The 15,254-nt window shown below is 45.0% G+C and overlaps 1 protein-coding gene across 10 annotated transcripts in view; it reads left to right on the forward strand.

Moving 5' to 3' along the window:
- Positions 1 to 15,254, forward strand: part of SYNRG (synergin gamma) — a 33,012-nt gene that overhangs the window by 9,929 nt on the left and 7,829 nt on the right. For 9 of the 10 annotated variants that reach the window (XR_005956368.1, XR_005956367.1, XR_005956370.1 and 6 more), the window contains 9 exons: positions 271 to 398; positions 2,379 to 2,497; positions 2,731 to 2,793; positions 4,211 to 5,155; positions 11,965 to 12,549; positions 12,906 to 13,069; positions 13,769 to 13,822; positions 14,519 to 14,615; positions 14,893 to 15,041. Coding sequence is in view for 4 of the 10 variants with exons in the window: in XM_041482468.1 (XP_041338402.1) it covers positions 271 to 398; positions 2,379 to 2,497; positions 2,731 to 2,793; positions 4,211 to 5,155; positions 11,965 to 12,549; positions 12,906 to 13,069; positions 13,769 to 13,822; positions 14,519 to 14,615; positions 14,893 to 15,041 (2,304 nt within the window). In the remaining 6 variants the exon portion in view is untranslated. Of the gene's footprint in view, positions 1 to 270; positions 399 to 2,378; positions 2,498 to 2,730; positions 2,794 to 4,210; positions 5,156 to 6,799; positions 7,740 to 11,964; positions 12,550 to 12,905; positions 13,070 to 13,768; positions 13,823 to 14,518; positions 14,616 to 14,892; positions 15,042 to 15,254 lie in introns of those variants that run through there. The other variant, XM_041482472.1, reaches the window with a different exon arrangement.

A 15,254-nucleotide genomic window follows, 5' to 3' on the forward strand; every position in this document is an offset into this window, starting at 1 on the left:
TATTTGTCTTGTATTAAAAGATGACATGGCTACGATCAATAAGACATTTATTGTGAAATAATGAACTGTTGTTCATTCCTGCTCCTGTAATCCTGTGTGTGTTTGAACAGGGTGAGGTGCAGACAAAGTGGAAGTGCTGATGATGCTGGTGTTGAAAGGTTCTTTTCCTTCTTTTTTTCCCTCTTAATCACACTGCTCAAGCTGCTTTCTTGCTGTATGACAGTTTGAAGAGCCAGCAGCATAGCAATTCATGTGTTGTTTGTAACTCAGGTAGTAAAACCAGAAGATGATGACTTCCAGGAGTTTCAGGATGCCTCAAAGTCTGGCTCCCTGGATGACTCCTTCACTGATTTCCAGGGGGAGGCAGCCAAAGCAGCCAGCTCACAGCACCGGAGCAGGTACCAGGTCCTTGGTGTTTCTGTCATTGCTCTGGCCAGTGCCTAAACTTTTGATACCTGACTGTAAATCTCAATTGAAACATCATTCAGATTCCAGCAATCCTGGCTTTTCCTTTGGGAGACAAGATGTAATTCCTGAGCAGGCAGGTTTTGTATAACAAAATAAATAAACATGTTTCCTCCCTTTGATAGTTCACAATCGACCTTTCAAGGTCTGCAAAGACTACAGAATTTCAGCCTTCTTTCCTCTTTATGCACCTCCCAGGTGTCTGATTGTAGACAGACACATTTTCTGGGTAGGAACTGGCTGTTCTTAGTGGCAAACAGAGCTCTGAATTCCATGAGAGCCCTGATTACCAGGTGCTTCCTCAGCAGTGACATCAAAGGGGGATGCTCAACCCAATTGTTCTCCTACCTATGGCAGATGGATTCTGTGTAAGAAATAGAATTTTCCTGATGGCACAGAAGTCCAGAATGTTTTGGTTTGGAAGGGACATTAAAGATAATCAGTTCCACCCCCCACCATGGGCCAGAGTCACCTTCCATTAAACCAAATTGCCCCAAACCCTGTCCAGCCTGGCCTTGGACACTCCCAGGGATGTCAGTCAATGCCACGTGGGTCTGAAGATGCTGATTTAAGTAGATCTTGTGTTAGATGTCATTTTGCAGCTGAAGCTAATCTGTTACTGAAAGTTTTGACAGAAAACTGTTTGTTAATTGCACAATGGAAAGTAGAGGATCATAAAGAAATATTTCAGAAAATGATGTTTCTTTTTCACTGCAGCAGTTCTCTTTATTCAGTTGTGAAAGCGTTCAGTTTTGAACAAAACGTTACAATGAGCTATAATCTAATTGCTTATGGAGCTTTATTTAAAAAAAAAAGCCATCTGTGGAGTACAGCTGATTAACCATTCCATTTGCCAAGATTGCATATCTAATAGCCTGCTTTGCAGGGATGGGAAATTTAATTATATTACCATAAGCTCTATTTTTTTGCCGTTGCACTGTCTGCCTGCAAGCACCACGGACCAGCATCAGCACATGTGTGCAAGTGCTTCGTTTGTGTGTTGCTTGTAGGCTGCTGATAAGGAGATTTAAATGGCTCTGGAAAGATTCTTGCTCCGGGCTGAAGAATGCAATAGAAATTCATTCAGGTTTCCAATGTGAGCGACACAAACTGGAGGTAGAATGCATCATTCATATGTAAAGGATGTTGTTGTGTGGAGCTGCCAAGCTCTGATAACGGGGCTTGTGTGGAGGGCAGCAAAGCTCTCTCCTAAATCTTCCAGCGTTTGCTAACAAGGTGTTAGGTTGTTGTGGCAGTTTTACTGGATAAAGTACAGTGTGTTTATGCAAAAAGGCTTGCTTGTGTAACTGTGCACTAATCCTTATTTTGCTGACTAGATACCTGCCTAAGCTTGCTGATTGGCGCTGACAGAAATTCAGAGTTATTATTTTCCTTCCTTTCAACAGTGATCCCACTTTATTATCTTAATTTTACAATATGTAATGAGATATAATCAGAATTAGATAAGCTGAAAATATGGAGCTGTTAAAATCTCATGCAGTTTTAGCTTTTTACTGTATCTAGTTTTATCAGGGGGAATTTTCCTAAGGATAAATTAAGCAGGAGTGATTCTGATTCCTGGGGTGTGTCTGTGTGCTTGTTCTCTCCTGGGCTACGAATTCCTTGGTATAAATTTCTGGAGTGTTTTGTTCATGGTTTTGATAGAAATTAAAATCAAGAACGGCGCAAATTGACTTTGAACCAAAGAAATATGATTAGGTGATATAAAGTGGGAATTTACCCAGCTGAGGTCACTTACATAGGGGCTGGATTAAACACTCATTAAGGCATAAGCTTAGGTTTAGGAACCAAATTGTGTAGCCATAATAAGAGACTCTTTTAAATAAAACCTGGAAATGCAGATTTCTTATGGATAAATTAAGGAACTTTGCTTTTATCTCTTTTGTTTTTAGTGTTCCTTCTTTACTAATGCCACTCCCAGGTACTAAGCCACTTTCACCAGCTGACAAATATGCTGTGTTTAAAGGAATGGCAGCTGAGAAGCCTTCTGAGAGTGCAGCTGCTTTTGGAGGTAAAAGGACAAATACACAAGCACTATGAGCAATTTATTGTACAGTTTCATATATCTTCTTTTTGGCATTGATAAGGTATTCATATTTAAAAATCAGAGCAATTAATAGAACGTTTGCTGGATGAATTCATAATTTTGCTGTATGAATTGATAATTTTGCTGTATGAATTCATAATTTTGCTGTATGAGTTGATAATTTCTCTGTGTAAATGTATTTCTTTTCTCCTCTTTAGATGGAGGGGACAAGTACAGCGCTTTCCGGGAATTAGAGCAACCAGCAGAAAGCAAATACTTGGGTAAGCACTGGGGCTTTCTTGGATTTTCATTATCATTTGTAGCATTTCTCTTTGAGCTGCAGAATTTCCATCTCTGCAATTCTAAAATAATGGTGCTGCTGCTTCTCTAAAAAACTTGGTAGGAAGTATTTTGTAAAAACAGGGCAATATCCTGTTGGAACAATGTGCTGATGGTATTTCTGGAAGGCTGGCATCTCTTCTGGGTGCTCCTGAGTTTTATTTTAAAGCAATGATGTGGTTGGAATTTGTTTTAAGTAAGGAGTCATTCATTTATGAAACCCCTGTGGTGTTTTGTGAGCTTCTCATGCTTGGAACCTCTTCAGGATTAAATGCTTGCAGTAAAATGAAATAATATTTGATCTCTTTCTGTACATGTTCTGTAATATAGAAGGTTGCTGTATTTACCTGCTGTCAAGGTCTGACCACTCTTAACCCTTTCACCAGCTTACATTTCTAATGGAAAAGTTTGCAATTCTTCAGTAAGTTTAGTTTGCTGTGCTGTTGCAGTTTTGATTAATGAGTAGCAACTTCAGGAATAGTTATATTGTTGCTGAGCCAAATGAATTGGTTTGGAGGGGAGGGAGAATGGAATAAAAGGTCAGGTGTAGTTGTGGTCCTTTACTGCCATTACTAAGAATATTCTTTTAAATCTTGGTTAAACTGATTTAAAGTGTGACACTGTGGTAGCTTAACAATTAAATGCTAGTGGTGTGTTTCTAAAACAGAAAAAAATCTATTTATTGGACACTTGTCTTAAAGTAAACATCAATACTTTAAAATTACAAGTAGTCCAAGTACGTACATGCTGGTGAATGGGTTAAACAATGTTTTCATGTTCAAAAGAGGAAAGTTATAATTCAGCACACCAAAATATTGAATGTAAATTCAATGAAAACATTCTTACCTCAGGCTGGTTTTGTCTCAGCCATCTGGTGATCCCCCCTGAAAAAGCTGCAATATTTCAGAGGAAAGAATTGCTTCCATAAAAAGCAAATACTGTATTGGTATAAGTGAAATTCAAAATTACATTCATTGTTTGGCAAACATGAAGAGGATGAGGTGGGGAGAAGAACTTGCATGGAAGCCAAATAAGGCAGTATTGATCTCCTTCTGAATCCATTTGTCATGGTGTGTTTTGATATTAACTCAGTGTAAAGGGAGTTTAATATGACTTTGAGGCTATTTGAGAGAATTAGGTGTTTGCTGGAGTGAAAAGTAGAATCACTGCCCTTGACACTTGTGTGGCTCATGGGAGTTGAGTTTGCAGTTCTGTGTGCACCCCGAGGTCTTCCATTTAAACAGTTTGCCTAAAACCTTCTGCCACTGCATGGAATAATTTGCTTGCTTGCATGGTGTGAACATGCTGTGTTTGTTGTGCAGGGTTTAATTGTTGTTTTCTCCCTGTTTTCATTCCCAGGAGAGAACCTTGCAGAGTTCAAGCCCACAGGATCTGACGATGGTTTCACAGATTTCAAAACCGCTGACAGCATCTCCCCCTTAGAGCCACCCTCCAAAGACAAAACCTTCCCTGCACCCTTCCCTCCTCTGCCTGCTCAGCCAAAACAGCCAACACAAGCCAAGCCCCCTTTGAATCTGGCAGACTTGGAGCTCTTTTCCTCTCCTGGAGAAAACAAGCAGCCATCCTTCCCACCTGCATTTAACACCTCAAAACCGGGCTCCTTTCCCCCCCCACCCCTTCCATCCGCCTCTGCCCAGCCAGCACCCAGCAAAACTTCAAGCTTAGCTGATGACTTTGGAGAGTTCAACCTCTTTGGGGAATTTTCTAACGGCGCATCAGCCAGTGGACAAGATGACTTTGCAGATTTTATGGCTTTCAACAACAGCGCGGGGTTTTCCGAACAAAAACCTGACGACAAATACAACGCACTCAAGCAGGAGGCCAGCCCTGCTGCTCAGGCTGGCTCCTCAGGCAGCACAGTGACGGGTGGGCAGAGCTCTGCCACCACTGCTACGCCCACCAAATATGACATCTTCAAGCAGCTGTCCCTGGAGGGCTCTGGAGCGGGCTTCGAGGAGGCCAAGGACAGCGCGCTCTCCTCGGTCAAGAGCGACGATGACTTTGCTGACTTCCACTCCAACAAGTTTTCTTCCAGCGGCGCCGAGAAGTCTCTGGTGGACAAAGTGGCAGCTTTCAAGCAGGCCAAAGAAGACTCAGCTTCGGTGAAATCCCTGGATCTGCCTTCCATCGGCGGCAGCAGCGTGGGCAAGGAGGACTCCGAAGACGCGCTGTCTGTTCAGTTTGACATGAAACTGGCTGATGTGGGAGGAGATCTTAAGCATGTCATGTCTGATAGCTCTTTGGATTTGCCAACAGTTAGTGGCCAGCATCCACCAGCAGCAGGTGAGGAACTGGTTAGATTGCTCTGGTAACGTAGGTGGTGCAGATTCCGTGTTCTCTGTGCTCAATTACAGTATTATGCACTCGTCTTTCAGTAGTGGAAGACTCCTCAGTGTGTGTCCCCGCCAGCCACGGCCCCTCAGCAGGGCACTCTTTAGTTTTTTGTCTTAGAAGACTATAAATAGAACTAGCTGGAACAGTTTGAACTCCAGGCCAGTTTATTTTTGAGATTTAACATCATCATACTGGTACCTGTTCCCTATTGGCACTTAAGGAACTCGAGTGGGAAATATTCCAGTGCACAGTGTCATTCCATTTGTACCAGCAAGATGATGGCAGAGTCTCACTTGAATCTCTTGTTTTCCACAAAGCATTGGCCTGGGGACTTCCCCACTGGCGCTTCCCAAGGGTCACTAATTGGGGCTGTTAATGAGAAGCTGACAAATCACCAACACCAGTGTGTTCCCCTTACAGTGGGGCTCAGTCTGGGTGGGCAGGATTTTGCAGGACTGCAGTTGTAGAGCATTTCACACACCTTCCAGCGTTAAATCCCTCGTGGAAATCATTGTGCCAAGGGACTGCAAGTGCTGGTCTCATGATTGGGAGCTCTTGGACCTAAATTTAAACCATGGGACTTTCACTTTATCCTTATCAGGTTTCCACCTTCTTTAATTTCCCTTTATGACAACATTCCTGAGGGAGTGAACTGACCATCTCTGACCTGAACACATATCATAAAACAAATTTCCCAAGTGTCCTGCTTTTTCTTTTCATATATACATAGGAGATAAGCTGTAGTTAAATGTTCTGTGGCCTTCAACAACATGGGAACTATTACTGTGTTCTAGGACAAGTTTTATGCAGTCAAAGGCTTTTCTGAACAGGGGGAACATACAAACTGTAAATGTAAAAGCTCTTACTGCAAGAATTGGTTATTTCCACATGAAATATTTCTTCCATTTTTTGCAGATATGGGTAGAGAAAAGATATACAGTACTGTAATTTTGCATTATATGATATTTTTAAGTAGGGGAGAGAATTAAGTCGGCAACTTCGATGTGGAAGATACTCTCTAACAGGGTACAAATATCAGGAATAATTTATTAGCAAAGACATTTAATTTTCATATTGCTGCTTGGGAAAACTCCAAGTTGAGTGAGCTGTCAAAACGTAGCACCAACAGTGTATTCTTGAATGTTTACTTTGGGTTTGAAAGCACTTTTTCCTAATATTTTTCTAGCCTCTTTTGGTGGTAGTTTGACTTCTGTAGCTCTTTACAGGACGTGTGATTTTGCCACAGCAATCCGTGATGAATAATTGCTGTTTGTGGCAGGAAAGCCTCTTCTTTTTGGTTTGTTTAAAGGGGTTAGCCCTTCATGTGCTTGTTGCTAAACTTTTGAACTCTGAAGTATTAATTAGAAGCTATTTTTATTAAACTTAAGTCTGTATTCTCCTATGGTGCCAAGTTAGATGTTATTCCAAAAGGGAGAGTTTTGCTCCATTTAACTGTTTGGATTTGGTGGCAGGACGTGCTCTGGACCCTGCTACAAACACTCCTGTGCTCATGTGTTCCTTTCTGTGTGTTTGCATTTCAAGCTGTGAACTGCTGATGGTCAAGTCCTTTTTTTTTTTTTTCCTTTTTTTCAGTTTACATGAAGTTAAAAAGCAGATTTTTTTTTTCTTTTTTCCCTCACCGTTTCCTTCCATCTGTAAATGTCAGAAAGGGACAGTATCCCTTTGTCACCTCCCTGCTGGGAAATGGAAGGTTGTCCCTGTGCAGGCCCTGTGTCACACCTGCAGGGGAGCAGCAGCAGGACAGAGGTGCAGAGGGATGGTTTGACTTGGTGACGTGCCCACACAGAGCTGTTTGTCCCTGGGCTGTGAGCTTTGACATTTGTAGCTTCCAGGTATGGGCAGGTAGGTGCTGGGAATTAGGGAGAAATCCTTGGCTTGCTTCCCCTGCCAGGGCCCTGTGGTCTCTTGAGGGATGAAAGGTTTCCAGGTTTTCTCTCTCCAAAGGGGATACAGTCTCTTCAAACTCTTGACTCTCTGTGTGGAAGGTAGATGATACTAATGTTCCCTGATTTCTCCTGCATTCACTCCATAACCCTTTGAGCACTGGCTGCATGCTGTTAGTTTGAACCAGGCTGCTTCTTTTGTGACCCCAAATTTCTGTTCCCCTCCAAGCTGAGAGCATTTGAATGGGCACCTGCTCCTGCTGGGTGAACCTGATTTGTTTTTCCTGCCAAAGGTTGCAGCCAGAGGAGCCCTGCCCCAGGCACCCTCAAAGGGTTATCTGCTGCACTGACACACCTGTAAAGTACCTTTTTCTTTGGCATTACTGGAGATTCTCTGTATATTTTAATCAACTTCAGGTTTTTTTGCTGCTTTTTCTAATGTCTGATTTCAACTAAACAGTTCCTGTGTGAATGTGCCTTTTCAGATCTGCTTTGATATCTCTCTTCTGCAAGTATTGACCTGCATGCTTTTCTCTGATACCGCCCTTCCGAGCTCCTCTGTATCACTATCTTTTGTGATCTGTAAGTCCTGCTGTGTTAATAAATATTATCTTGGCATATTTTGAAAACGTGGGGGTGTGTGTGATTTGTTGCAAACTAGCAATGTATCTCTTCTTCCTCAAAAACACAGAGTTTAAGGTTCTGGTATCCCCTTAAGCTGGTGGGTGCCTGTCTCTTGCAGAGCAGGGTGTGGGTGAGCTTCCTTCTCCTCTTCCAACGCTTTGACCTCGCTCCCTGTGACCTCCTGAATCTTTACATATCAGCCTAAATCATCTTTTTCCAAAGATCTGTGTTTGAGAGGGATGGAGTGGAGGAGATGTGTGGTGGCAGGGTTGTTTCTGTGACTTGGCACTGAAAAACTGTGTTGCTGTCTAGACTTTTATGAGTAGCAGCCCACTCAATAATGTTCTGATATTTATTTACCTAATCCAGTGTGAGTTAACCAGAACCCCAAAGTAAATTTTCCATTTGGGAAGTTCTACCTTTTAAATATTGAAACTTTCAAACATGGATGACAGCTGCAAATTTTTGGCATGCATTTATGTCACTTCACATTCCTCCAGCTCCTGAGCCACTGACAGCTTGGGATTAGCATCAAATTAGGAGACAAGGAAAAAAGCTAAAAATAATTGAGATGTGGAATAGTTAAAATGTTGTGGGGTTTTGGAGTTGCCACAAGAGCAGAAACCAGCCCAGAAAGCAGAGTGTGGCTTTTCCTCTTTACACCAAACTGGAGAGGCTTTAAAAGGGGGAAAAAAGAAAAAGGGAGAAAAACATAACACCCCTCCTTGGTTCTGGAGATCCCAGGTCGTGCCCAGCCCTAAAGGTTTTTAAACCAAAGCCTTGAACATAAAGCTGAGACCTAATTCTGCAGGGCTGGTGCAGTTTGTGTTTGTTGAGCCAGTCATTCCTGGAGGAGGCAGAGGAACGTTCATGACTGTAATTACGATGTTTTTGTCCAGACTGGACAGTCAGATTGACTCCCTTGCCCTCGTTGGGGTTAATTCTGCACACAGAAGAGCTTATCCACCCTGGTTTATCCCAGGAAGGCTCTGACAGGGAGGGTGTGGATGTGTTTGCCATGGCTTCCCAAGGGCCTCTGTGGGACTGAGCTCCCAGTGTCAGCTCTGGGGTTTTATTCTGCTGTGAAACGTTGATCATTTCAAAATAATTAGCAAATCCTGTAATTCCACAAGGTTTGGAGCCTTTTCTCTCCTGTTTCCTTCATTTTCATTTATCTTACAGCATTCTCGATGGTTTGCACCTTAGCTACAGCCATTCTTTAGAGAAAGCAAAGGGAATAATTCCCTTTCTGTTAGCTGTTCCAGGCTTCCCCAGCTGGGAAACGGGCTGGGGATGTCTCAGGTTTGCTGCCAGGTACGGCACTGCCAGCAGCAGTGCATGGAGCTGTGTGCTGTGCAGCCTGCTGTCCCTTTCTGGGGAGCAGTGAGCAGGTGGAGCCTGTCCCTGTGCAGGTCCTGGGCTGCAGCTCAGGCTGCAGGGGATGTTCCCAGGGTAACAGCAGCCCTGGTGCTGCTCTGCTGGGAGCACAGCTGCCACCTGGGTCACCCCAACAACCAAAACGTGCCACCCCAGCTGGGTTTACAAATGAAATACAAAAACCTGAAAGTCTCCTCTGCTGGCTGGAATCCCCAGGTTTATTCCAGTGTCCCTGAGTTGTCTTCCTCAGTTTTCTTCAGATAGTCACTAATGCTGTCAAGGGTTTTCCTTAAATGATGAAACTGTTGACATTGAGGCTCCAGCTTGTAATTTGCCTCCAGCCATAACTTAATCCTTGGTAGTTGAAATAAATTATTATAGTTGGCTCAAATCAGGGGTGGCAAGTTTTTCTTTAGATGAGATAAGACTGGGAAGCAGTATTTTTAACTGTATTTCATCCTGCTGTGCATTCCTTGCAGCCAGTGCTTTCCCTTGCCTGGCTCCTGCAGGTGCACCTGGTCCCAGGTGATGATCAGGCACCTTGGACTTTGGGTTCCACATTCTTATTTTTCATACTTCTCACTAAATTGTTTTAGGGCTGCTTGAGCTGTTAACACTGACTCTGAATGCAGTGTTTTTCCAGAAATATAAAATTCCTAGAAAAAGGTTTATTCACGGAGTGATCCTTCTGGAATTATCCAAAAAAAAAACCAAAAAAAAACCAAAACCAAAAGTACAGAATTGAACCATTACACTTCACCTGAGCCCTGGCACCTCTTCTGATGTTTTGTGTCTGCCTGAGTTCACAGACAGAGAATCTTGACTCTTGGTTTGTGAATAATTAAACTATTGTTCTGCCTCCCCTGCCCTATTGATTGCAGGCCAGCTCAGGATTCCCCCTGGAGCTGCTCCTGCCTGAGCCTGAGCCAGGGCTGGATCAGCATCCTGCACCTCCAGGATGTGTTTGCAGCTCAGAATCTTAGCACAGGAATGGTTCCCAGCAGGATGTGGGTGTGCAGGTGCTGGTGGGATCAGCTCTGCTCCCTCTCTCTGGGACAGTGGCGAGGCTCAGATCTGTGCAGGGGTCTGAGCCAGCACAGCCTGAAGGGAAGCAGAGCTTGCCTGGTAGCTGGTGGTGTTTGCAGGATCCCAGGGTTAATGACAGCTGGCTCACGTGTTGGAGGTGCTTCTGGCTCTCTCTTTCATGAAAAGCTTTCATTTCCCTCCTTCAAACAAAAACTTGAGAGCACAGGGTGTGGTGTGTGGTGCTAAATCACCACCCCCTCTGCTGCTCCTTTGTTCACCCTCTGCAGATGCTCTGCACATCCACACTTCCATGGTGTGTGGTGCTCAATCACCACCCCCTCTGCTGCTCCTTTCACTCGGGTGATTCCATCTCTGTTCACCCTCTGCAGATGCTCTGCACATCCACACTTCCAGGGGCACTCAGAGATGTGTGTGCAGGGGCTCAGCTCTGGCTTTGGGGTGCTGGCAGGACAAGGTGGCAGCTGCAGGAGGGGCTGATGGATGACACGCTGTGTGGCTCAGGTTTTTCATCAGCCATGTGTGTGGGTCATGCCTGGGAAGCAGCCTGGAGCCTGGCCTGCTCTCCCCCTCCAGTGAGATGAATAAACCAAGGCAGAAATGGGTTGTTAGAATGGTTTCATCCTCGGGCTGCTGTGGCTGGAGTGGAGGAAAAGGAGAGCTGGGAATTCAGCTTGTTTTCCCTGTCAGAGCCCAGTGTGCCAGCCTGTTCAGCCCTTGGTGTTCAGCACCAGGATCTCAGCCCCAGGGAGGCTCAGGGAAAACTTCCCATGGTCTGGTTTGCTGTTCCTGCAGCTGCCAGACCCAGGCAATCCAAACTGACAGTTGTTCCTGCTGGAAAACAAATTGTTCCTGCTGGAAAACAAATGCCAGGAGTAGGGTAGGAGGGCTGGTTTGCTGGGATGGGGGGCTCATGCTCTAGTGCCAACTGCCCAGCCCTGGCTCCCTGTGCCTTTGGGGATCAGTGTCACTCTGGAGGTGACAGATCAGCAGGGTGGGAGCAGCCAGAGCCCCCTCTGATCTCACACCTGCCCCTGGCAGGGAGAAGAACCTATTGGCCCATGTAATCACCAGGTGGGTATAAATGTTTAGAGCTTTCTGCAAAATAATTGGATTTTCTCTAGATTTAGCTTTTACAAACTATTTATGCAGTTAAAACATGATCTCTGCAATATCCCTGTCAGTGCTGGCACCTGGAAGTTTGACGAGTCGGCCGTGCAGCACTGCAGGAGCCCTGATAAGCTCAAACAGGATTTCTAGGCTTTTTTAGATCCTTGCAGCACATTTTTACATGTTATTTGTATCAAAGCATGAATATGAAATTAAAGTGTATTAATACTTTATCAGAGGAATGGAAAAGTCAGGCCAGTCTTCTGTGTGGTTGGATTTGATAAGATGAAATAACGCATTAAAGGTGTTTGAGTTGTAACATTTGTATTTTGATTGTAGATTCTGCAGCCAGAAAACTCAGCTGGTGATCTGTGCAGCCTGGACTGGCCAGAAACTCGTTTTTTTGGGTTTTTTTTAGTGTTTCTTCACTACCATAGCGGTATGGTGACTTTCAGCTTAAAATGTAAGACGGCATTCAAAGGTCAAGGCTTACATTCATTGAACAGAGAAATTTTTGTATGAAATGCTCAGGTATTTTCCAGGTTATTTTTGTGCAAACTCCAGCTGAAGCCTCAGCGAGACAGCAGTTCCCTGTGTTTGTCCTTGCAGTTCCTCCAGGCTCTCAGCGAGTCGTTCTTAGGCGGCGTGGAGAGTTTAGGGCTTTGAACTTCAGCTCCTAATTGTGGGGGTTTGTTTCAGATGTGGATGACTTAAAGGGTGGCCCGTTTGGAAGCTGTCACAGTGGCTCTGCAGTCAGCAGCCTGGCCAGCTACGACTGCTCCGGCTCCGACAGGGACGAAGGCCAGCAGGGCAAGCGGCTCTCGGCGAGCGGCTCCTCCGCGGCCACCGCCGTCCTCCAGAAGAAGGAGACCTTCTTTGGCAGCTCAGAAAACATCACCATGACAACGGTTTCCAAAGTGACAACCTTCTCCAGCGAGGATGCTCTGCAGGATGTTTCCTTCGCAGCCTTCGCCAACTTTAAGGACTTGGGGCCGGTCCCCAGCGGTCCCAGCGACGATGACATCGGGGATTTTGGGGACTTTGCCAGGCTTCCCTCGGAAGCCCAGGATGCAGCAGCAGCTGACACAGCCCTGGGCGCCGATTTCCTCGCTGGAGCCTCCTCTGAGCTGCGGAGAGAGGCCACGGATGACTTCGGAGAGTTCCAAAGTGAAAAACCAAAAATCAGCAAGTTCGACTTCTTGGTGGCCACTTCCCAAGGCAAGGTGAAATCCAGTGAGGAGATGATCAAGAGTGAGCTGGCCACCTTTGACCTGTCTGTGCAAGGTAAGCCTGCCCACCGTGGAGGAACCTCATGATGCATGTGCTCATCAAAGGCTGGTTTTCCTAATTGAATTATAAATTAGTTAATGGGGATTGTTCCAAAGGCTGCTGGAAAGGACCTGAATCTTCTCATTGATTTCTGTGGCATTTGGAGCAGGTCTTTTTCTACAAGGAAAATATTTGTTGGGCCAAAAACCTGTAAGAATTGAGGGACCTGGGGAGATCTGCAGCAGTCACTGAGTAAAGAGAAATATTTGTTCTTCTGGAGGAGCGGGACAGCCCTTGCTGCCACTTCATTCATTTTAAATAGCCTGGGTCTTTCGGGTGAAGGAATAACTTTTTACAACCTGACTTTTTAGGGTCTCATAAGAGGAGCCTGAGCCTGGGAGACAGAGAAATCAGTCGTTCCTCCCCTCTGGCAGCCCTGGAGCAGCCGTTCAGGGACCGCTCGAACACGCTGAGCGAGAAGCCAGCCCTGCCCGTGATCAGGGACAAGTACAAGGACCTCACTGGGGAGGTGGAGGTAAGGAGCTCCCTGGAGCACACCTGGGCTGCCACTGACATCAGGGGGCTTCTGTATCCCACTTTTTGGGGCTTTGCCTGCTTGAATGTGGGCGTGACTGTGAGATGTGTCCGGGCGCAGTTGGATGTTGTCGGCAGGACCTGGAAGTTTCTTCTCTCACATCTTCAAAGGGAAGTGGGAAAACACAGGATGTTGTCTGAAACACAGAATCACTTGACCTTGCAGCCTAAGCTTTTGACTGGAAATGAGTTGCAGTTTAAATCTAATCCCAGCTTTGGCAGAGACAGTTTGCTTTGGGAAATGGCATCGCTTTTTGGCTGTGTGTAGTTATTTCTTTTGCTCATCCTGAGAAGAGATGGGAGAAGGACTCAGATTAAATTCTGCTAATCCCCATTGCTAGAACAGCAGACTGTAACAAATGTGTCAGGAGGAGGTGTGTGCAATGAAACCTTTTACCCACCCCTATACATTTTCCTTTTGAAACTCATTCCCACTCCCAGAAATCAAATTTTAGAGTTCAGGTGCATAGAAAATCTTGAAAGAATGGGGAGAAATTAGGAACAGATCCATTAAAAGTTCACACAGCTGATCTGCAAATAGTCTTTTGAACTACCTGTCTGCTGTGTGTCTGTTGTGTAGGAGAGAGGGAGAGAAATGTGTGTAGGAACAAGACTGAGCCTGTCCTTCTCTTTGCTCTAGGAGAGCGAGAGGTACGCCTACGAGTGGCAGAGGTGCCTGGAGAGTGCCCTGCAGGTGAGTGTGGCTGCTCCTCCTGCTCCAGATCCTTCCCTCCTCCCTGCAGGACCTGCCTCCCTCAGTGTTTGACACCAGCAGGCAGAGGAAGTGTGGGAATCAGCCCTGGGAGTTGCAGTTTTTAAACCAAAAGCTGCCACCTCCTCAGCTAAACACCCTCACTGATCTCCCTGTGCCTGGGGATTAGTTTGGCTTCTCCCTGAATATTCCAGCTCTCTGCTTAGGGGGGTGGTCCTGTGTTTGGTGCCCAGTGTTGTGTGCTCAGGGCACTGGTACCAGTCAGGGCTGCCTGAGGGACAGAATTGTTGGTGTGCTCTGCCCAGGGCCCGTTCCTGTGCTGCTGTGAGATATTTCACAGCCAGATCAGTGCTCCTGAACATTTCTTCTTTGCATTTGAGTATTAGAGAGCCCAAACTGTGAATGCTCTTATTAAATTAGACAGCAAGGCATGCATGCTCTTAAAACTCTTATTTTGGTAATGAAACTATTGGGGGAATACATTAAGGTTTTAAATGTTCATACTTTCCCCTGATCTACTTAAGCAGGAGTGTATAAAACATGTGATGGAGTGTGGCAATCATTTCTTGTTTAATTTGCCTCCTTTTCTGAATAACAGCTTCTGCTGGGGGTAATCTTGTTTGTAATGATTATTTGAAGATAGAAACCCCATCATTTTATGAAATTCATTCCCACCAGGTCATAAAGAAAGCCAATGACACCTTAAATGGAATCAGCAGTTCATCTGTTTGCACTGAAGTTATCCAGTCTGCCCAAGGCATGGAATATTTACAGGGTATGTTTTAATTTTCCACGTGCTTTACACTGAAAGTTCTTCCCTAAAAACCAGGAATACAGAATCACTCTTCCCCAGATGGCATTATTTGAAATCCTAATCTTTGCCTGCCTCTGAATAAGAAATGTAACTTCAAATAAATGCCAAATTATTTGGCAAATAAATGTAACTCCAGCTCTGAAGTGACCCCCCCTCCTGTGCCACTCTGCTTTTGCCATTTCTGAGTTCAGGGCTGGGGCTCCAGTGCATTCTCTGCTTCCCTCTTTTACATCCACAGGGGTTGTTGAAGTCTACAGAGTGACAAAGAGGGTGGAGCTGGGCATCAAAGCAACTGCTGTGTGCAGTGAGAAGCTGCAGCAGCTGCTGAAGGATATTGATAAAGTGTGGAACAACCTGATCAGCTTCATGTCCCTGGCTGCTCTGACGGTAAGACCCAAATAAGCTGCCTGGTTGCTAAAACAAATGTCATAATTTTATTTAAAGAGGCTTTGTTGGGTGTGCTGAGTTGACTGTTTGTGTTTCTTGTCTCGGAGAATGGAAATGAACTTATTTGTGAAAGCCAGTTTAAACCCCTCTGAGAAAACTGCTATTTATGCTCAGACAGGATGTTGTTTTACTTGGTACCTCAGGGATTGAGGT

This window comes from Pyrgilauda ruficollis, unplaced genomic scaffold, assembly GCF_017590135.1.
Source record: "Pyrgilauda ruficollis isolate IOZ18807 unplaced genomic scaffold, ASM1759013v1 scaffold59, whole genome shotgun sequence".
Lineage (NCBI taxonomy): Eukaryota > Metazoa > Chordata > Aves > Passeriformes > Passeridae > Pyrgilauda > Pyrgilauda ruficollis.